This window comes from Pseudoliparis swirei, chromosome 9 (assembly GCF_029220125.1).
Source record: "Pseudoliparis swirei isolate HS2019 ecotype Mariana Trench chromosome 9, NWPU_hadal_v1, whole genome shotgun sequence".
In the NCBI taxonomy this organism is placed as follows: Eukaryota; Metazoa; Chordata; class Actinopteri; order Perciformes; family Liparidae; genus Pseudoliparis; species Pseudoliparis swirei.
The window spans coordinates 10932209-10955405 of record NC_079396.1 but is presented as its reverse complement, the minus strand read 5'-3'; the positions used below and the strand labels follow the sequence as shown (position 1 = coordinate 10955405).

The 23197-nt window shown below is 43.8% G+C and overlaps 1 protein-coding gene across 5 annotated transcripts in view; it reads left to right on the top strand.

The window, feature by feature from the left end:
* The window catches only part of LOC130199598 (neural cell adhesion molecule L1-like protein), a 37130-nt gene extending 14957 nt beyond the window's left edge, over window positions 1-22173 (top strand). The window contains exons 21-28 of one of the 5 annotated variants that reach the window (XM_056423259.1): window positions 482-604; window positions 3640-3822; window positions 8808-8846; window positions 9675-9788; window positions 10588-10749; window positions 11808-11939; window positions 16689-16761; window positions 21079-22173. In XM_056423259.1, coding sequence (XP_056279234.1) covers window positions 482-604; window positions 3640-3822; window positions 8808-8846; window positions 9675-9788; window positions 10588-10749; window positions 11808-11939; window positions 16689-16761; window positions 21079-21259 — 1007 coding nt within the window. In that variant the 3' untranslated portion in view covers window positions 21260-22173. Of the gene's footprint in view, window positions 1-481; window positions 605-3639; window positions 3823-8807; window positions 8847-9674; window positions 9789-10587; window positions 10750-11807; window positions 11988-16688; window positions 16762-21078 lie in introns of all 5 variants that reach the window. The other 4 variants (XM_056423257.1, XM_056423258.1, XM_056423260.1 and 1 more) reach the window with 4 other exon arrangements.
* The last annotated feature ends 1024 nt before the right edge of the window (window positions 22174-23197 follow it).

Sequence of the window (23197 nt, the reverse complement as noted above, 5' to 3'; positions counted from 1 at the left end):
TGCAGAAGACTGATTTTGAGTTTTTTCACAGGAGGAAAATGTCTCATCTTAAATCTGAATTTACCTACAAGCATAATCACAACTATGTAATAGTAATGGCCCAGTTTCCAACTTAAAACCTCAGATGAACAGAATACTTTTCAGTGATGTAGGAGAGAGAAACAACATATGTATATATAACGAGGTAATTTCACACAAATTATAGTGTTTTAATTTTGTATTATGTGTTTCGAACCATATCTCAAATAAAATATCAAAAATACAATGTTAAACTTAAACTGTCATATGTTCATCCAATGTGTTTTTCATCAGTTAAAAAATATATAAATAAAGCTTAAAACACCGAATAAATATAACGGGTGTGTAAAAAGACACTTGAGAGAAAGACGATGCCATGTTTTCCCACCTCAACATGACTAACAAGGTGCTAGAGAAACATGTCTATCCAGTAGAAACATTAACATTACCGTCATTTTTATAGTTCCCGAGCAAGTGCACATCCTGACTGCCTCCAACGCGCAGAAAGACTCCATTTTGCTGGTTTGGGGCCCACCGCTGGAGAAGAACGGCGTCCTCACTGGTTACCTCCTGCAGCACCACCTCAGTATGTACACACACACGATGCTGTATGACGAACCACTCATTGATTTACGCAGTGCAGACCTCTGGTCCTACGTGAGGTTTTCCATTCAGAGACGGCTCGTTGCTGTAGCTCAGTGCGGCTTTGTCTGTTGCGTGAGACCATGTGGACGATGTGGGCGAAGTGTATACCGGAGTGTAGCTGCAGTGTGAGTCGTGTGGAGGAGGGGGGGGGGGGGCCTGGGATATGAGTCTATAGGTTTAATGTTCATTTGATAAAGCCACACACGTATCCGTCTACCGTTTCCTTCTCTCTGTTATCATCCCAGACACGAGGCTGCACTGTTTAACACGGAGCCCTCCACCGTGGTCTGCAGCAGTCTGGCTGTGAAGGCCACTTCAGAATCCTTCCTCTGTGTTTCTTAGTTGCTATCCTCAAGGACCGCAGGTTCTCTTCCAAAAGAATCATTTGAGTCAGTGCTGTTTGTGCCTCTCAAACTAATTTATTTGCCATTTATTACAAGAAAATATCATAATCCCACCTTTTTCTTGCTTGAGAACCGTTTAGGGTGAACGAGTGCGTGAGGGGCTTTCATTACGCTCGCTCGTTTTTCAAAGCCTACACTCTCGTTGGCTGACATTTCGGAAATCTTTTGTGTAAAATGTGAAAGCAGAGACAGCCCTTTGCCGCCTCCGCCAACAACCCACGGACTCTGGCCGGCTCCTCAATACACTTGGTCCCCCTCTCCTTTCAGCTTCTTTTTTTTTTTGCCATATCAGATGTCAGACTTTACACAGATATTCCCACACAATAGAATCCGTAGGTGTTGAAGGTTTTTTTCCGTTGAATTGATTCAGTGTAATTCAGACAGATCTAAAATGTTGTTTTTATGTCAACTCTTGGATGTTATCCTCCAGTATATGCACATCCAGTTAAGTCCTGCAGCCACTGTAATTAGTCAATGGATGGATTGGTGGTACATTACGCTGCTTGTGACTTCTGCTCCTCCTTCGACTGTCTGGCCTTCTGTTTATTTATGTGTCTGCAGTCTCTTTGTCTTGCTTCTGTTTGTTTCCACCTCCTCTTGGCATTTTTTTCTTCTTCGCTTTCCACAAAGTTCGTTCAGCTTTTCCTTCATCACATATCCTCCAGTTCTTCCTCCTGTATTTCTTTCTCCTCTCTCCGCCTCCTCTATTTACTGATTGATACTTATTCATACCCACCTCCCCTCCCCGGCTCATCGTGAGCTCTCCATCTCCTCCTCTCATCTTCTTTCTTCATAATGTATTCCTCCTCAGCTCACCTGTCGCGACATGTATCTGCTAGCATGACATCTCTTCATTCCATTGACCCTCATTATAGTTGTGCTACAGTGACATACACTACCGTTCAAAAGTTTGGGATCACTTAGAAATGTCCTTATTTTTCAAAGAAGATAACATTAAATCAATCAGAAATACACTCTATACATTGTTAATGTGGTAAATGACTATTCTAGGTGGAAGTGTCTGGTTTCTAATGACATATCTCCAGAGGTGTATAGAGGCCCATTTCCATCAACGATCACTCCAGTGTTCTAATGGTACATTGTGTTTGCTAATCGCCTTAGAAGACTAATATCTGATTAGAAAACCCTTGTGCAATTATGTTAGCACAGCTGAAAACAGTTATGCTGGAGATATAAGCTATACAACTGGCCTTCCTTTGAGCTAGTTGATTATCTGGAGCATCACATTTGTGGGTTCGATAAGACTCTCAAAATGGCCAGAAAAAAAGAACTTTCATGTGAAACTCGGCAGTCTATTCTTGTTCTTAGAAATGAAGGCTATTCCATGCGAGAAATTGCAAAGAAACTGAAAATTTCCTACAGCGGTGTGTACTACTCCCTTCAGAGAACAGCACAAACGGGCTCTAACCAGAGCAGAAAGAGAAGTGGGAGGCCCCGGTGCACAACTCAGCAAGAAGACAAGTACATTAGAGTCTCTCGTTTGAGAAATGGACGCCTCACAGGTCCTCAACTGGCAGCTTCTTTAAATGGTACCCAAAACGCCAGTGTCAACGTCGACAGTGAAGAGGCGACTCCGGGATGCTGGCCTTCTAGGCAGAGTGGCAAAGAAAAGCCATATCTGAGACTGGCCAATACAAAGAAAAGATTGGTATGGGCAAAAGAACACAGGCATTGGACAGAGGAAGATTGGAAAAAGGTGTTCTGGACAGATGAATCCAAGTTTGAGGTGTTTGGATCACACAGAAGAACATTTGTGAGACGCAGAACAGGTGAAAAGATGCTGGAAGAGTGCCTGACACCATCTGTCAAGCATGGTGGAGGTAATGTGATGGTCTGGGGCTGCTTTGGTGCTGGTAAAGTGGGAGATTTGTACCAGGTAAAAGGGATTTTAAATAAGGAAGGCTATCACTCCATTTTGCAACGCCATGCCATACCCTGTGGGCAGCGCTTGATTGGAGCCAATTTCCTCCTCCAACAGGACAATGACCCAAAGCACACCTCCACATTGTGCAAGAACTATTGAGGGAAGAAGCAGGCAGCTGGTCTGCTGTCTGTAATGGAGTGGCCAGCACAGTCACCAGATCTCAACCCCATTGAGCTGTTGTGGGAGCAGCTTGACCGTATGGTCCGCAAGAAGTGCCCATCAAGCCAATCCAACTTGTGGCAGGTGCTTCAGGAAGCGTGGGGTGACATTTCAACAGATTACCTCAACAAATTAACAGCTAGAATGCCAAAGGTTTGCAATGCTGTAATTGCTGCAAAAGAAGCATTCTTTGACGAAAGCAAAGTTTGAAGAAAAAAATTAATACTTCAAATACAAATCATTATTTCTAACCTTGTCAATGTCTTGACTATATTTTCTATACATTTTGCAACTCATTTGATAAATAAAAGTGTGAGTTTTCATGGAAAACACGAAATTGTCTGGGTGATCCCAAACTTTTGAACGGTAGTGTACAACATGAGCCAACGGTAATGACTTTTACTGCGTGTGTATCCGTCGTAGGCTCACTCATGCCTCTGACCTGACATCTTTCTACTCCTTCTATAGTTAATGAGACCACACTGGAGGTGGTTGATTCCCAGGAGACGAACATCACGACGCCTGACACCACCCAATGGCAGCTTCAAGGTCTAAAGGAGGGCCGCCTCTACCGCTTCCTTCTCAGAGCCTGCACTCAAGCAGGTTGTGGACCTCCGATGGCCCAGGAGAGCAGCACCGACAATCCAGCACGTGAGTGGATGAAATCCGTACACCTGTCCTGGTTAATAAGATCACATTTCTATTTGGTTGTGCCCTACCGGTGTTTTTGAAGTATACTCCAGACATGGTAGTTGTCTGTACAATGTAATAATTCATACATATTGGGGCTATTTAGAGTAATTGAGATGAGATGCTTGTGTCTTGTGTGTGTGGGTGGGTGGGTGGGTGGGTGGGGGTATGTCTCTAACCCTGATGATGTCATCAGGGTTCAGGGTTACAAGGCATGGAGGGGAGGGTCCAGCAAAATTTGGAATTTTAGGACCTGTGCTTTTGGAGCTACGTCCAGTCATATATAGAAGAAGGTGTTGGTCTTTGTTTCAGTTCTTAGTTACACATTCTTGTAATTCTTTGGATTTTCCCTGCAAAAGCTGAATAAAACAGTTTTCTTGAAATGATAATAGGCTATTTAAATTGTGCCCTTCACTTAACTGAAAATGAGGAAAAACAAGCGCAAAGTAAGATAACAATGGAAAAAGCACAGCATAACATCCGCCGTGATTATTATTATTCTTAAATAAGAGTGAACCAGGTAAATTCAGTTTTAAGCTGTAGCTTTAAAAGGATCGCTGTGATTGCCTCCCTAATTCCCTCGTGAATGTTGTGTTTGCAGATAAAAAGGTGCATTTGAAGTTTTCCTATGACGGCCGTTGAGAAGATCTAACAAACCCACGGCGGTGAACCTTAAGTCACATACATCAACAGGGATTCTGTAGTTTAGGCTGTCCTGAGCCTTTTTGAGCTTTCTATGAAAGCTAAAAGACTTTATTTTAGGCAGTTTTTAAAAGATACCAGGAGCCAGTGGAGTCCATCTAAAACGTTTTGTTTTGAAGTTTAGCAGCAGAATTGTGAATAATTTCTCACCACTAAATACCCTTTTGAAAACCTCAATAAATACGTTACAGTGATCTGCTTGAGATGAAACATGAATCAGCTTATTGGCGTCTTGTTAGCTTAGCAGCTTGCTTGTCCCCCGGCAGTATTTCTCACATTGTCTGAGATGTTGGCTTTTACAATAACTTGACTAGATGAAAGAATGATATTTTGCCCACCTTGCTGATTGTTGCGATCTAAAGGTAAATTCATATTCAAAGACACTGATGACGTTTGATGTGGTCTCGGGAACCAGAGAACCAAGACTCTTAGATAGAGCATATCTTGAGCCATGAGGAGCTTTTTAGTTTTTTCTTTGAGCCTTCGATATACATCATCTAGTTTTTGATTGTAGAACGGCGGGATGCGAATGAGATGAAGGCAGTTTGTTAATGTGGCTCTTCTGAAATAATACGACTATAATACTACTAAATCTACTCCCTGAACAACATAAATAGCTGTTGACATTTAAAATGTCACCAGAAAGAAAATGTCAATGTTGTTGTGACCAGTTGTGTCAAATTTGGCATTTGGTGCATTTGCTTTGTCTTAAAGTCTGACTGGAACATCTCCTGAATGTTTATTAATGTCAGAAAGCAGATGATTGAAAGATAACGGATCATCAGCCGAACGGGACCACAACCCGATCTCAATCTCACAAGATGAGTTTATGACGCCATTAAAGACGCATTCAAAGCACTATTGTAGCTGAATAAAAACATATCAAGGAATACTTCACCCACAAACCGTCAATTTGTATATTACAAATCATCCGGACCTGCAGAGGTTGTTGAACCTGGACCCTACGTACTTTAATGCATCAAGGATGTCTCCATTTATCTGTTCTCTGTTCACCACAGACGTGTGCAAGAACAACTCACTCTTCTTCAAGAATTCAAGGTAACACAAGTTGAGTCATTAATATGTTAATGATCATTTGGTAGAAGAGCGTTCAGGCCTTTTCAAGAAGTCTATGCAGGGATTGTCATCGTTCACTCAAAAAATAGCTTTGAACTATTTCATAAATCCCTCAGTGTCTTCAGTGAAGTCAGTGAAGTGAATGTCCGAGGTCGGGTCGGGTTGTACCCGCTGATCCATCATAGAAAACAATACGTGGCACTTGCACCGTTTTCTCTGATTGTGAGTAGTTATGGGCTTGTTATAAATTAAACATGGACCTCCAGTTCAGCTCTTGTGCATTTCCTGTCAGTTGCTCGACATGCACTCAAATAGAGTTGATAAATCACGGTGACCATCACACAATCCTTTAATGCCCTTGAGTGTTGGCCAGGTTGTTGTTCAGGGTGTCATCCATTTGACCCGAAGGCTCACCGAGGGAATTAATGAGCTGATAAGTTCTTTCAGCGTAGCCATTTTTGCCTCTACGGGGTGCCAACGTAAAAACAATTTAAGATTCTACACACGTGGTGGCTTACATTTTTATTTGACATAAAACAAGGTTATGCAGATTATGCCGGTTTTTGTTAAACTCTGTTAAGACTTAATCTAACACTCAACACTAATAGATTGACAGTGACTGTTTACATGCATTCGAATAACTGGCTTAGTCGGACTGAAATCGAATGATCCGTTTCATGTAAACACCTTTGTTCGACTATGTGCGGTCCGACTACGATCCGATTAACACCCCTGGATAACTCGATCCGATCCGGTTGATAATTCGACTATCGCGGCATGTAACGGTGAATTGGATTAGGAACTGGACTTTGCGTCTTTGCGCATGCTCGAGATCCCGCCGCCCTCCTCCCTCCCTCCCTCCCTCCCATGTCGTGACCCGGAAGTCGAAAGAGACGATAATGTCACTATTAACATCATGCAAGAATAGTAGAGGGATGTAGCTTCGCCTTGCTCTCTGTTCGCCATCTTTCTCGAAATGTTGTTGTTGTTGTTGGTTGTTGTTGGTTGTTGTTGGTGGTGGTGAAGAGGTCAAGCGGAAATGGCTGTATCACCACGAGTTGTAATGAAAACAGCGCCACCTATCGTATCGGATATGACATGCTTTCGGCCAATGATTCGAATTACTCTCTGCCATGTATATTGGGATAACAGCAGATCCCCCAAAAGAGAGCATAGTCCGACTAAAGCAAGATTCGAATGATACCATCATGTAAACACACTGAGTATGAGCTTTTCATTAACACTTGTTCATGTGATACTTCATAATACACAGTGAACAGGGACAATTAGTTTTCCAAACAGTTCAAAGTTCCCGGAAAACTCCTCCTACTATTACAGGTGAAGCCAAAAAGACATGAGCGCATGAGAAAATATGTTTCCACCATCTCTGGCTGGTTTAATAAAAGTGATTAATTCCTCTCTTTGATATTTCCTTTGAGAGGCGTTTCCTCTTGTAGGTGGATGTCCAGCCTGAGAGCCATTAGATGCATTGTTTGTACATATGGCTGAGTAGAGGCTCGGTGGGGAGATTAAATAGTTCTGTTTCTCAGCGCTGTCCTCAGGGCACGTCAGTCCCAATGCAGCAGTGCAGATTTATGGATGCCAATAGCACGGAGCAGGGGCACCATGAATGTAGAGATGTTGATGAGTAATGGATTGACGTGGAAAAAATGAATGCATGAGATTTAGTGAGCCTACAGGCATTGTAAGTCTCCATTTATATTTCACCTTTTGTAACCGAGTGAGCTTTTAATGCTTATCCCCATTTAGTCGGGATAAAAAGTAGCTTAGAAATTGTCTGGACAAACAGACTGACATCAACAGAACGAAAGACAGCAGCCACAGAGGTATCGGCAGATGAGTGTTCATGTGTCTTTGTTTGAAAGACTCGTTGTGAAAAGAGTGTCTGAGGCGAGTGGCAGACAACACACAGAAGCATAGGGTGAGGCATCAGTGAGGAAGAGGAGCAGAGAAGACTGGGAGAGAACAGCTAATGGCCGTCAAAGAAGAGTGTGGCAGACAGAGGGAAATATCTATTTTTCTCCATCAGCTCTCATGAGATAACCGAGCAGCAGAGCTGGAGCGGGCTGCAAACATGACAAAAGCTCAGAGAGGAATGGTCCTCTGAAGACAGAAAGAGATAGCCAGCTCCTCCAGAGATCTGCTCCCCGGCACAGAATTTGGACACCCGTGTTATCATCGCCGATATATTTAATGCTGATACTTAATGTTTGAAAAGGTTGAGAAACATGATGATCAAAAGCTGATTCATCTTCACTGCAGCAACTTGAGGACTGGGCTATCCGAGCAGAAGAGTCGACAGCAGTTTGTAATGACCAACACAGCTTATCAGACGAATGATAAGATCCTCTTCATTCAGTATTCACTGATGACACTACAGAAAAATATCACCTGAATCTGGAGCTCAACTTCATATATTTTTTATACTTGATATTTTATTTCGGTAATTTTATAGAAATACAACCATCAACAGTAAGAATGCATAATAATAATAAAAAATAAAGTAAAAATGAACCATGCATCTGGCCAAGAAGGGCAATTAAAAAAAACGTTATCAGCTATTTATTAAGATGTCTGGCGTCGAATTTTACTGTTGTAGTTCTTTCATAGAAAAACAAACTGCTCTGACCATCGTGATACGTAGAGTGGGAATGTCCGTTCTACTCCTTTACTGTTTTCTAGGCAGCTGTTTTCAGTTAGAGAGCGGACACCGTCTCTGGATGCCAGTGGAAAAGAAACAAATCAGTTGATGCAGGTTTATAAAAATAGAAATGATGGATTGGACGTGGATTTTTGAATCTGACAATTACGAATTTGGAAGCCAAAAGCTAAACGGTTAAATTCCTGCTCGGAATAGAAATAGCAGTGGTAAATAATTGGAAGCACGAAGAACACTCTGGTGGTGCAGCTCTCCACAAGTCACCAAATCCAAAAGCACCAGTATAAAAAAAAAGCAGCTCACACATGCAGCCGTCCATCTGTGTGGTTGTATCTGAGGATGCCCCGCCCACGCGTCTGTGAGGGGTGGTGGACATGCATCTGTGGGTCTGTGTTTGTTTGTGCCTGGTCTATAAACCTTAAAGCTGGCTTTCCATACATGTCTATAATCTTCTACTGTATTTCATTTTCTTTTCATCCCTCTAAAGATTTGTCCCCGGCACCAGCTGTGGCCCCTGTTCAGAGCAGTATGTATCGCTGCCTGCAGCCGCTGCTCGAGACGTAGAAGTAGTGGTGGAGATAGACACGCTTGTGGAAAGGTTTTTCCTGTTTACTTGTCGAGATATAATATTTGGGTAATTCCTAACTTACAGTAAAGGAAAAACTTAAAAATGTGACAATTGTAGTTTTGAATTTACAATTCTGATTTGTTCTGCAGACCCAAACCCGACTGTGGTAGCCGTGTGTTTCCTATCGGGCGCGCTGAGGTTGCTTCCATTAATCCAGTTCTCCCGGTTGCTTCAACAGTCGTGCCTTCATGTAGTCGATAGAGCCGGCTTGTTGCACAACATAGCGAATGAGATCTGACAGCAGTGCAGCTGCAATCTAACATCTGAGGCTTCTCTCTCATTTCAGGCCACAACTTCTCTCTCCTTTCCCAGCTCTATCCCCGGCAATTCTACTCATCCTTCTTGAGGCATAGAGCTCACACATGTAGAGCCAGTGATCCCGCTGTGATCTCCCCATGATTTATCTTCAACTTTCAACTAACAATGGGTGACTTTTCAATCTATTCTGATATTCACTCATGGCAGGGAGGTGTCAGGAAATGCCAGTTTTGCTTCAGAAGGAGTGAAGACGAGATGTCACTCCCGCCCACGATCTCTATATCTACCCTTTTATGAGTCCAGAGCTCCGCTCAATTAAGTCTGGGGCCCAGCGTTGCCTTTTGAACTGTCTCTCGCTGCAGAGCTCTCAAGCTGCAGGGGAACCCATTTGCCTCTGCTAATCCTCTTTTCCTCTCTTTCTCTGTGCTTGTCTTCCTTTCCTCCTTATTTTCCTTCTCTCTTTATCAGTGCCAGCGCTGTTGAACATAAGCTCTTATGTGAGTGACACCTTTGCCAAAATCAGCTGGACTGCCAGAGCAGAGCAGCAGGACTCGGAGCTTTATGTGGCTTATATGAATAACCGTAAGCTACTTTTCCCATCCCCGCATTGCGAAATATTGATAGAAATTATAGGTGGCATCATGTGTAGGTGCAACTGGAAAGGTTTTATACAAACACCCACAAATATATTTCAAGCCTTGCGTCTGCATGGCTACTTCCATCTTCTCAATGATTGCCTCAACATGTGTTAAAATGTATTTAGAGTTACACTACCATTCAAAAGGGATCACCCAGACAATTTCGTGTCTTCCATGAAAACTCACACTTTTATTTATCAAATGAATTGAACATTTCATAGAAAATAGTCAATACATTGACAAGGTTAGAAATAATGATTAATATTTGAAGTATTAATTTTGTTCTACAAACTTCAAGCTCAAAGGAAGGCCAGTTGTATAGCTTATATCACCAGCATAACTGTTTTCAGCTGTGCTAACATAATTGCACAAGGGTTTTCTAATCAGACATTAGTCTTCTAAGGCGATTAGCAAACACAATGTACCATTAGAACACTGGAGTGATCGTTGATGGAAATGGGCCTCTATACACCTATGGAGATATTTAATTAGAAACCAGACGCTTCCACCTTGAATATTAATTTACCACATTAACAATGTATAGAGTGTATTTTTGATTAATTTAATGTTATCTTTATTGAAAAAACAGTGCTTTTCTTTGAAAAATAAAGACATTTCTAAGTGACCGCAAACTTTTGAACGGTAGTGTATATTAAGTCCAAGCTCTTGCAATCTTCATTTTCTTTTGTGCGAATGCTCATACCGACTTGCTGCTTGTGCACTTCTTGTGCTTGGCTGTGTAGGTGACGGCAACTGGCTGGTATCAGAGGCTGTAAACGCTTCTCGAGGTTTCCACGTTATTGATGGGCTCAAAGCGGGGACCGCGTACACCGTGCGCCTCATGGCCAAGCGGCTGCTCGATAATGCTAGCATTTTTGAAGGTGTTATCCAGACCCGAGTCAAAGGTGAGAGGAGGAAAACAGAGCAGCACTCAATAGAGTTTAGTGATTTGAGTTCTAACCTGCTCGAACTAAACTAGCAGAGCATCGTCAAATGGATATCGACTGTGGTGACTATACTATTCACTTGTCTTGCATCTCTCTGTGCTTTTGTTTTTCCTCTCTAATATTCTTTCATAAGAGATGAAGTCTTATAGTTGAAGGGAGTGCGAGTCAAATACGTCAAAGATGAAGTTATGTTGATGGGCGTTGCCATCAGTGGGAAGAGGGTAAATTAACAGTATTATGTGTGTGTATGTATTAAGGTATGCAGGTATGTGCATATATATGTTAATATGTGCTGAGGTTTTTTCATATCTACCCATATTTACCTTCGCATTGAAAATGCGGAAGGTTATGTTTTGATCGCCGTGTATTTATTTATTTGTATGTGTGTTATTCGCAGAACTCAAAAAGTATTGAACCGAATCGCATGGAATTTGGTGGGATGATTGGTTATTATCCGGGGACCAGTTGATTAGATTTTGGGATCAATCGGGTCAAAGGTCAAGGTCAAAGGTCATGAACAGGTCAAATCTTCTTGAATGGCATGACATTTGGTGGGATGATTGGTTATTATCCGGGGACCATTTGATTAGATTTTGGGATCAATCGGCTCAAAGGTCAAGGTCATGGAAAGATCAAAATCTTTTTTTTACCATAGCACGATACATTTGTGTCCAATTGGCATGCAACTAATGCCAAAATGTTCATAATTCAATGCCCAATCTTGTGATATGCGAAGGTATGCGCTCTACCGAGTGCCCATTCTAGTTATATATGTATTATTTATTTAATTTTGTATTTTATTTTTTGTATGTTTTTTGTGTGAGTACCTTTGTATACGTACAGTGTGTACATCTTTTCTTTTGCATGTTAATATCTCGAAAACCAATAAAAGATTTGATTAAAAAAAAAAAGATAAACTTGTGTGAGGAGCGCTTCAGGGAACGGTCCTTCCCCAACGGACCGCCGAGGACTGTCCAGTTCTGAGCTCCGTGTCTCTTTGCTGGTTTTGTCCGCAGGTGCGAAAAGTCAGCGGAGCAAGTTCTCGACCGAGGGCTGGTTCATCGGGACCGTGTGCGCTCTGGCGTTCCTCACCCTTGTCACGCTCATGGCCTGCTTTGTGCAGAGAAAGAGAGGTGGCAAGTATGCAGGTACGCCGCCGCCAACCCAGCGACAAGACGTGTTCTTCATGGGAAAAGGTCAGTTAGCCTTGGGCCAGTTGGTTCCCCCTGGTTGTCTTGCTTCACAAAGTGAACCCAAATTAAGCTCAGTAAAGGACTCGATGATAAGCAACTTAAAATCTTTAAATAATCAACATGTTTACAGGGTGACCCTTCCATTTGACTTCAACGTGATTGTGGTTGACCTCCTGAAAGAATGATAATGGGCAATCAGTCTCAACCCTGACCCACACACACATTTGGAAATGCATGTTGGCCGACTCTGCTGCTGTTGCCGTGCCAAATATAATTCCTCTCAAACGAACTGTCCACGAGATGCTTTTCTGCGTTATGAAATCATTTGTGTGGCCCCGTTAGTTCTGCCCGCTGCGTCTGATTGCAGACCTCGTCAAGCCAGATGAGTGGGAACCAGCTGGCTTTGTTTTACACCTCCCCCCCCCCCCTCACACACACACCTGTGCAGACCTTCCTGGCTCTCCCCCCTGCACCTTTGTGCCGTCTTGTATCAGAGCCAAATTCAAACTCACTCTGGTACCTGCAGAAGTGTCTCCTCGCTCGCTCGCTCTCTCTCCTCTCAACCTGCTTTGCCCCCCCCCGCACTCCACCTCTTTGCCTGCAGTAGATTTTGACATGAAACACTGAATATTTCATCAGCTCCTTTGGATTCCCCCTTTGCCCGTCCAGCTTGTCTCATGAAACCCCTCTTTTGTCTCTCTTGAAAGCAACTCGTATTATTTTAAAGCATATTTACACAAAGAGCGTCTGTGTCGACCTTTTGGGGCGGATAAACAGAAGAGAGGCTTTCAGTGTGCAGACTCTGTATAATGTTTACACAGTCCGATTTAGTTGTTCTCACAGTTCTGACTTTTAAATTCTACTTTTTATACACAGTGTATATATACTCAAGTGATGGGAAAAGTTCACATCATTTCTTCTTGGACATCTGCTTTCCCAGAGTCGTCTGACAGAAAACCACTGGATGATTAAAACTAACAAAAGGCAGATGCTGCTGTTTGAGTTATTTCCTTTTTGTAAATGTTAAATACACAATCCTTTTCAGCTATTTGAATTTGAGGCATTACATATTCTATATTATGTGCCAACAACTTCCCTGCCACAGGCACAGTGGTGTCAGGGTGGCAGACACAAATCCAAATCCCACACCCACAGGATCCCCCCCCCCCAGGCGTCAGCCCCCCCCCCCTGCCTCTGTACACACATGATGTGTGGCAGGGTTCAACTCAAGTGGGAGGATCCGATGTACGCCATCCCGAACCATCACAAGCGGGCAGCCGGGACCCACCAGTTTGAAGCGGAGCGCCCGGGCGCGCCAGGGCAGGCGGGGCGGAGGGAGAGTTGGTGTGGGTGGTTTGCTAGAGAAACCGTGGAGCTGCTGCATTCTCGGGAGCTGCAGGGGTGTCAGAGCGCCGCGCAGACCAGCCAGGGAGAGCGTGCAGTGAGTCGCGGAGGAAACCAGAGTGTGAGTCTGGAACCTCGGAGTGGAGTGAGTAAGAAGGGGACATCTCCTGATGTTTATGGATGATGAGTGCTGAAAGGAACTGGCGCCGTTGAGCGTTGGAGAATGAGTCACTGCCGTTGCCGGCGAAATGCCCAGTTCCTGGGTGGCAGTCAAACACAGCCTGTTGATGGCTGTAGTCAGGTCGTGGGTGGGGAGCCTTTCCTGCCTTTCCTGGCCAGTCAGGGTTGATGTTGGAGTCACTCCCAGGTTCCTGGTGAGGACGCAGAGGGTGAGAGATGTCACACAGACAGTGTCGGTGAGCCACGTCATGGTGGAACGGTGTGTGGAAGTCATCATCAGTTGGGAGTCAGAGAAGCGCCAGCGAATGAGGAAGCCGTGCGACAGACAGAGCCGAGAGGATTTGTGACGAGAGGAGGAACCCAGGAGCCGTGACTGAGGAGGAACCCAGGGCGAGGAGGACAACTGGTGACATCAGGGAGACAATAGGAATAACCAAGTTACCCGGTCTTTAAAAGAGGGAGAGAAGAAGAGAAAAGAAGGACAGAAGAAGAGTCCCCCGTGTCCGAGAAGAGAGAAGAGAGAGGTCTCGTGGTTCACAGCCCAAAGAGAGCAGAAAGTAGAAGAAGAGAAAGGAGAGAGAGGAGAGAGAGCAAGATCAGGCAGTGTGAAGAGAGAATCAGAAGGATCTGGGAGAGAGTGGTCTGGCCCTGGGCAGACTCCACTGCCAGAGAGGAGAGAGTTACTGTGGAGAGAAGGGAGGACAGAATAGCAGAGAGAACCGCAGCCAGAGTTTCTCAGAAAGGTGGAGACAGGAGATCAGAACAGCTGACTCAGTGAGCTCAGGGAGTGAAATGAATTCAAGAGAGGTTGACTCTAGAGAGATGGAGACAGAAGGGAAACAAGAGGAAGGAAGGAGGCTGACTTGCTAGGAGCTGGCAGAAGAAGAGGCGGTTGAAGAGAAGGTTGCCCGGAGGGTGAGATGCGAAGAGAGTCAGAGTGCATGAAGAAGGTTGAAGAAAAGAGGGGTCAGAGAGGATGAAAGTGAGAAGAGAGAGAAAGGTGTGAAGAAGGAGGGATGGAAGGGGAAAAGATGGAGGTGAAAAGAGGGTGGAAGAAGATAATGAAAGTGGGTGGCAAAGAGGCAAAAAGGAAAAGGGGGAAGAGAGAAGGGGAGGGGGGAGGGGGGAAAGAGAGGGAAGAGTGGGAGGTTGGAGAGAGAAGGAGGGATTAGAGAGGTCAGAGTTTTGGGGAAAAGGAGGAAGCTGGAGAGGAGGAAGAGGGGAGGAGAGAGAGGGAGGAAGAAGGAGATTGAGAGAAGGAGAAGGCAAGAAGAGAAGGAGGAGATTTTGATGCTCTTCTTTCGCGCTTTAAGTTTCTCCGCTGATAGAGCCGGCTACACTTTGGGTCCCGCTCGGAGGTTTTCTCCGACAACCTCACGATGCGAGAGATGACGACAGAGGAGAGAGAGGTGTCTGAGCGGAGAGGTGTCTGGGAGTGAGAAGCATCTTAGGATGAGAAAGAGGGAGAGGAGGAGGCCAGAGAGGAGAGAGGGAGCATGCAGAGAGGAAGGAGGGAGGCAGGGCAGATGAGCGAATGGTGGTGGGTGTGAGAGCAGAGAGAGGAGAGAGAGGTGCAGAAAGAGAGAAAGAGAGAGAGAGGAGAGATGTGGAGAGAGGAGAGTCAGAGAGAGAGAGAGAGTAGAGATGAAAAGTAGTCAGAGACAGGAGAGAAGCATGTGAGGAGTAGAGTGAGTTGGAGGAGGTTAAAGGAAGGAGTAAGAAAGGGCATTGTGTCTCTGTCTGGATGTTAAAAGTTAAAGAATTAAGTCACCAAGAAAGTCACCAGAAGGATTATGCGGGTTAACGGGCCAGGTCAAGAAATCTCCCAAGGATCCCAAAGAGCCAGTGAGAACAAACCGAACAGAAGAAGAAATGAGTACAAGAAAGACTGGTGAACCATGAACTCAAAAGTCAAGTGGGATAAGTGGGATGGACAGAAACACCATGTGGGTGAGGGGTGAGAAGTCACAGGGATAACATGTACCAGAGGTGGGGGTGTGGTCTGGGTGTGTGGCAGAGGAGAGAAGGAGCAGAGGAGAGAGCAGCGTGGTGTCTAGGTGTGTTGAGGCAGTGCAGAGCCAGAGAGCCAGGTGTCCAGAGCAGCAAAGCCAGCAATCAAAGAGATATGCGCAGAAAATGCTGACTGACACAGGCCTCCTGTGGCCTCCTGCGTGAGGGTGCTGGTGAGAGTAGGTAGGAAGGGAAAGGAGGTAGAAGGAGTTAGATCATGAGTGAGAGCTAGTATGACAGTAGATAGGATAGTAGTATGGAAAAGACATGGAAAAAAAAAAAGACATATATAACTCTCCAGCGGAAGACTCCTACCGGTAAGACTCCTACTCTTGACTGTCTTCTCCAGACTCTGTCTTCTCTCTAGTCTCCTAGTCTTGACTCCTCTGGAAGACTGTCCTCGAGTCTTCCTTCATGTTCCACCGTTGAGTCACGCTGCTGGGTACAAAAACCCTTGAAGTTAAAAAACCCACCGGAGAATTAAACCGCAGTTCCAGTTGACACCGCCGTTGCGATTACTTCCAGCGTTTTGGCTTTTCTGGCACAATATTCAAACCAGGTCTCGATGAAAAGATCAAGATTCAATCAGTCAACAGGACAGTGTACCAACACAACACAACTCTCCCTCAACCAGGACCTAAAAACAAACACTAAAAACAAACAGACTAAACATCAACAACTACAAACAACAAAAACTTAGAAGAAGACTAGTTAGGAGAAGATACTTAGCAGGAGCCAAGTAGCCTCACAGGTAAAGAAAACACACAAAAATTTCTGCTGCGGCGGTCAGAGGGCGGCCTCCGTAGTCACGCTGCAAGAACAGAGAGAGAGAGAGAGAGTTTCTTTTCTTCAGGCAGGCCATGTGAGGATTGTGACCTCACCAGCCCCCCAGACCCCCACCACAACTGCCCTCTTAGGCACCACACACACACACACACACACACACAACACACTTATTGTTGTTTTTTTTTTGTAAATGTTGTGTGTGTTGTTGTTGCCTGCAGCACATCTGAGCATTATTACTTTTCACTGCACACCCTGTGTGTGTATGTGACAAATAAAACATCTTGAATCTTGAATCTTGAACAGTACAAGTAATATGTAACCGCATCTGTGGATAAAAGTTCTGTTTTTTACCTGAAATGTCTGTCTCCCCCCCCCCCCCTGCAGTGAAAGAGAAGGAGGACCTCCACCCTGATGTGGAGTCACAAGGAATGAATGATGACACCTTCTGTGAATACAGGTGAGCTGTACTCTTGCCTCTGCGGGGGGGGGGGCTAGGGCGCTGAGGAAATTACGTTTTTGTATCTGCTTCAAATGCATTGTGCTGGAGCAATATTAACCCAACAACCATATGTTAATGTGGCGGAGAAACTCATTTGTCATGTGTCACAGTAATGTTTTCTCTCCCATCCCGAAAGAAAACCATGCATTCATGAGCTTTACCAGGATCAGCCAGGAAGCCATTGTTCTCCTAAGGCACGGGCTCGGGGACGAAGAGGGGAACAACAACTGGAGTTTTACCCTTTAGTTGGAATGATGTGCTTTTTCAGATTATGACCCCAGTGTGTGATTCAGCTTGGTCCAGTAGGCAGTAGATGTGTGTATATATGTGTGTATATACAATGTGTGTGTGTGTGTATATATATTATATATATGTGTGTGTGTTTGTATGTATTTATATATGTAAGTGTGTTTATATATATATATATACACACACATACATATACACACATAGAGTATATGTATATATATATGTATATGTGTGTTTCTTTGTGTATATATATACTGTATATTGTGTGTATATGTATCTATGTGTGTATATATATGTGTGTTTATATGTATATATATATACAGGACTGTCTCAGAAAATTAGAATATTGTGATGAAGTTCTTTATTTTCTGTAATGCAATTAAAAAAACAAAAATGTCATGCATTCTGGATTCATTACAAATCAACTGAAATATTGCAAGCCTTTTATTCTGATTTATTGCTGATTATGGCTTACAGCTTAAGAAAACTCAAATATCCTATCTCTAAATATTAGAATATCATGAAAAAGTATACTAGTAGGGTATTAAACAAATCACTTGAATTGTCTAATTAACTCGAAACACCTGCAAGGGTTTCCTGAGCCTTGACAAACACTCAGCTGTTATAAATCTTTTTTTTTACTTGGTCTGAGGAAATATTAAAATTTTATGAGATAGGATTTTAGAGTTTTCTTAAGCTGTAAGCCATAATCAGCAATATTAAAAGAATAAAAGGCTTGCAATATTTCAGTTGATTTGTAATGAATCCAGAATGCATGACATTTTTGTTTTTTTAATTGCATTACAGAAAATAAAGAACTTTATCACAATATTCTAATTTTCTGAGACAGTCCTGTATATGTATATGTGTGTATGTCTGTGTGTGGCTGTGTGTATGAATATCTATACACACAAAGCAAGCCCATACATTGAGCTGTATACATGTGACACACATGAGGCAGAGTGCCTCTGCTTATCGGGTGTTTTACCTTTAAATCCTTTAAATCCTGATTCACCTTGTGATCTTAAGGTGAACGCTGTGGAAGATCTTTTAATCTTCTCAGAATCTTTCACTGCAGACACGCTGGTTGATTCTAGATGTCAACCCTGATGCAAAATATCTTGCACTTATTGGAACCGGCATAAACTAAGCATGACTAATGGGGAGGGGGGCGGAGCCTTTAAGCCCAAAGCAGTCGTCTGTTGTACTTTATAATAGCTGTTGAGTGTCCATTGTCTGCATTGTTTACCCACCAGAGTGACAGTTTAGGGAAATCAACTGAATCCTATTGTGCTTGACAGCCCAGCTGTATGACGATGGCGTGTTTGTTTGTGCACACATAACAGAAATCACCTCTTCTGGCCTCTTCTGTCTGCTCGGCGTCATATTATTCAGAACATGATTACTCACAACCGTGTGGATGTTGCCAATTACATTCCTGTGATTCTTGCCAAGACAATAATTATGTTGAACAAGACACAATGCACCGTCTACACAGCCCTGTTTATAGATTATATCGCAATAAGATGTAATAACTCTAATCTGACGTTCCCATAGCTTCAAGTGATGCCTTTATCGCTAACCCATAATATTGACCCGGTGATTGCTGCAGATACTGAGATGGCTTTCAGACACACTTCAAGTCTAGTTTTCTGTGAGGTTTTAATTCCCAAGCCGTGCTGGAAGATGATTCAATATGATCACACATCAACTCTCCGTGAAGTGGCTTCATAATGATGTGATTATTTTGTGTTGCGTTCCAGAATTCCGTCGTTCCGAATGAATAAATCGTGTGCCGCTGGTTTTTTTATCTCTGAAGCCAGGTTGGCTCTCATGAGGCAGAAGTCGATGCAAATGTTTGGCTGCAACTCGGAATGCCTCACGGTTGGTTCCGTGAGGCGGCTCTGACGACTGTCCCCCAGAGTGCCCTTCGCTTCACTGCGGTGTTGTTTTCCCGGCGTCGGAGCTGGATCCGGGGCTCTCTGGTGCGCGTTGGATCTCTGACGGCAACAGACCACCCGCTGGTGTGCCACGCGTCTGGGGAGCTGGCAAGTGGCGATTATGCTTCAGACAATTCCTGTTTGGAGACGGCCCTCTGCCGTCTGGCCCCTCTGTCCTCAGCGAGAACAGCAGGTGTCATCGCTGCAGCCGGCTGAGAGACAGCAGTGTGATGCAATTCTTTCCACAGCTATAGGTTCTCCGTTTTCTCTTTGTGTTTAACCCCCTGCACCTTTTTTCTCATCGTCGCTCCCACCTTCCCTTTCATATGAAATTAGGAAGAAAGCGGCACAAGTGGAGAAGTTCTCCTTCAGACACTTTTCAACGGAAAAATAAATACAGCTGCAGGTGCAAAGAGAAAAGAGAATCCGCCTTGATGTTTCTGCGCTGCCCCCAAACCAAGTCGGCACGGGTCAATGGCGAGACCAATCTGATTCTCTTCTGCCAGGTGATGTGCCCCCACGCCTCACCTGTTTGATAGGCTTAAGCCTTTTCACAGCAACAGCTGAGAGGCTGAGCGGGATCCAAACCGACTGCCTGAATGGGAGCCGGGGCTCAGAAGCACTCGGACCCATTTCATCACTGCATTCAAAGTCACTGTGGGCGGCCATTGCATTCCACTGCTCTCAGACAACAGCCACTTATCTCCAGCGCTCCGTCGTCGTCGGAGAAAGAGGGTTTGATAAGAGTTGAAATGTGGCCTGCATGGTAAACGGTCTCATGGAATAGTGCCGATAACATTGGTGATTAAAAAGTCCCTGTGAAGGTGACACGATTGGTCATCTTAGCCTCGAGTACGTCTCTGCTCTAAATCTAAATGTCGATGTTGTATTTGACACGGGCGTCAACGACAGTCCGCCTCAGACGGCACGACCGTATGGACGGCAGCCACCAGAGCGTCGTCTCTGGACGCCTTCTGAATACCAAACCGAAGGGAGGGCGGGGTGGGTGGAGGAGGAGGAGGGAGAGAGAGGTGTTACCAAACATGGAGGGTTTAGAGAATTAGAAAAGAGGACAGGGAGGAGAAATATCGTCAGTGTTTGGAGGTGACCCCGCATGTCGGCGTGGGACACCTGCGAGTTGGCCCGCTGCCCGCCCTTAAATTGGCATCTAATCTCCTCGGCCTGCGTGCGGGCCTTCGGGAATACCAGGAATGACAGGCTGTTTGTCTGGGATTGCATATGCCCCACCTCTACCCCCTTTTCCCTTTCTCAATCGCAGCGCCCCACCTCCCCCGACACACACACACACACACACACACAATCCCCACTCGTCTTCTTTCTTTTCTCACTGCGCTCGGGCAATTTCCATCGCTGGTTCTAAAGAGATTTGAAATTGCCTTTGGTCTTGAAGCCTTGGCAATTAGCAATTAGTGAAGTGATTGTAGCCCCCTCCCCCGCGCTCCCCGTCCTGACGTGCAGCTGCTGCCTCCTCCCCTGCCTTCCTCTCCGCCGTGACGTATAAGAACCATAAGCTCTGGCTTTGTGATTGTGAGCCTGTTGGTGTGTTAGTGCAGCTGAGCACTTGTTACCTTCGCATTGAAAATGCGGAAGGTAATGTTTTGATCGCCGTGTATTTATGTATTTATTTATTTGTATGCGTGTTATTCGCGTAACAAAAAAAGTTGTAAACCGAATCGCATGAAATTTGGTGGGATGATTGGTTATTATCCGGGAACCATTTGATTAGATTTTGGGATTGATCGGGTCAAAGGTCAAGGTCAAGGTCATGAAAAGGTCAAAATCTTCTTTTTACCATAGCACGGTAAATTTGTATCCAATTGGTATGCAACTAATGCCAAAATGTTCATAATTCAATGCCCAATCTTGTGATATGCGAAGGTATGCGCTCTACCGAGTGCACATTCTAGTTACCGGTAGTCTATATGTACTGTGTGTGCTGGTGTTTCTGTGTGCGTGTGTTTTGGGCCTCTTGGTGCCATTAGTGTTGCTTCTGAACATATGCACTGTACCACTGACCCTGACCATTCTCCTCCTCCTCCTCCTCTGCTGTTGTTGTTGGTGACAGTGAAGAGAAGCCACTAAAGGGCAGCAGCTTGCGGTCCCTGGCTGGAGACGACGCGTTGGGGGACAGCGTCAGCAGAGACAGCAGAGACAGCCCGGGCGACTACACCGACAGCGAAGGAGAATTCAACGAGGACGGTTCATTTATCGGGGAATATTCCGCACGCACTCGCCGAGGCTGTTAGCGCGCCCGGTGGACCCAGACCAGTCCCTGTATGAAGCCGGGCTGCAGTCTGAACGGTCGACAGCAAATGTTTTTCAAGATACTTTTTTAATATTCAGCTTCCCTGGGATCACATATAGCGTGAATAGACAAATGTGGGGGGTTAAAATGACTCAAATGTGCAGACGTTTTGCCCAGGGACTGGAAAAGAGAGAACACCCCCACCACGCGCGGCGGTGGGAACACATGTAAGTCTTTGTACATACTGGAAGAGAATGACCCGTTTCATTTGAGTTTTTCAAGATTTTATTAATTATAATAAAGGTTGTTTTTGTACCTCATAGGCTGTTATCTTCAGCTGAGTTTGTCAATTCCCTTCTTTCACAAAAGGATGAAGATTAACATTATTTCCCACAATACAAACATTACTGACAGTCACCAAAATGTGTTTTTCCTTAACAAGTGAATGAAATGACACAAGTAGAAATTCATCTCCAGCCTGTGTTCGATGACGGTTGGATCAATATAGTCATAAATGCTTCACTGTCCATTACTGTATTGTATGTGTGTTTCTGACTTTGGTTATTAGACAAATGTGTGAAAGTTTGCTATTGATACCTTTTTATATCATTATGTCAAACATATTTTGGAAATGTTGGATCGCTTTTTACATCAAACATGAAAAATAGAAGAAAAACAACATTAACGTAAGAACCAATTCAAGCATCACATTCTCCCAACTATACGCCCCTGGTTGGTTGGGGAATTATGGAAAAGACATATATGTTGTTTAGAAAGAGGTTAAAGGGAAAAGTGTGTTTATATATCGAGTGGAATCATGAAAACATTTATTTGACTCATCCAGACTCGAATTGGTGAGCTTCCACCTTAAGGCCGTATTAAGATGAAGTTTTGAAACTAAAGCTGTTCATCATACTCCTGTTTGTTTTGGACTTTTTTGAATCATGTGACATTATTCTGCTGGATGGCATATATGAATCACTCCACATTCCTTTAGAGTTATCAGGCAGCGGGGCTATTTATTATCAATAAACCTTCCTAGTTTTTATTTAAATGTGGTGCAATGATTCATCGGTTTCTATTTGCTGTTCCTTTTCTCTACTTTAAAAAGCGCCCTCTTTTATGCTAATATGTCCTTCCACTCAACATAAAATGTGAATACTTTTTAAGAAAATTAATTCCTTCCTCGGTGCTTAGCTATTTGCATAATTATACATCAAAATAGGTTCACAAACTAAGCGCAAAGCAATATTGTAATAATACAAACATTTAACAATTAAACTTGACATTCTCAAAGGTAAATTTGTTCTCGTATCTCTGAAATGCATACAGTCAATCCTCACAATCATGCAGCTGAACAATTCATCAAGGATGTCATTAAAGATGAGATTTGTCCTATTTAACAATATGACTTAAATAGATGTAATAAAACACGACGCAGCAGTGGAGCCAGCTACAAAGTCTGAAATGGTTTATGGGCTGGAGGCTTCTTTTTTAACTTCAAGATTCTCCACTGGGATCTTTGAGGATAAAAATAAGTCTTCAGAAACAGAAGATTCTTGAAAACCAAAGTGATACAGTGAGATGTATTTCACTTTGTAAAATCACAGCAGACTGTATTTCATATGTAGAAAGGGGAAATGTAATCAATAGAAATGCAAAACTTAAACAACTGAAGTAAGTGTTGTTCGAGTTCCATTGAAGATGTATACAAATCCTCCCACTCAGTAAACACGAGAACACAATAGTTAACAACGAAGAGAGTTTTCACTTCAAACCCAAATTACAAAACAGGTCATATGGAAGAAAGTTTGCCTGTGAAATTTAGTCAACATTTAAGTCAATATCTTTCCCATGACTTGGTTCAGATAATTGGTGCCAGGTCCCATGGCTCCAATTATCTGAACCAAAGCAGTGTTTTGTGTAGAGTGTAAAATAT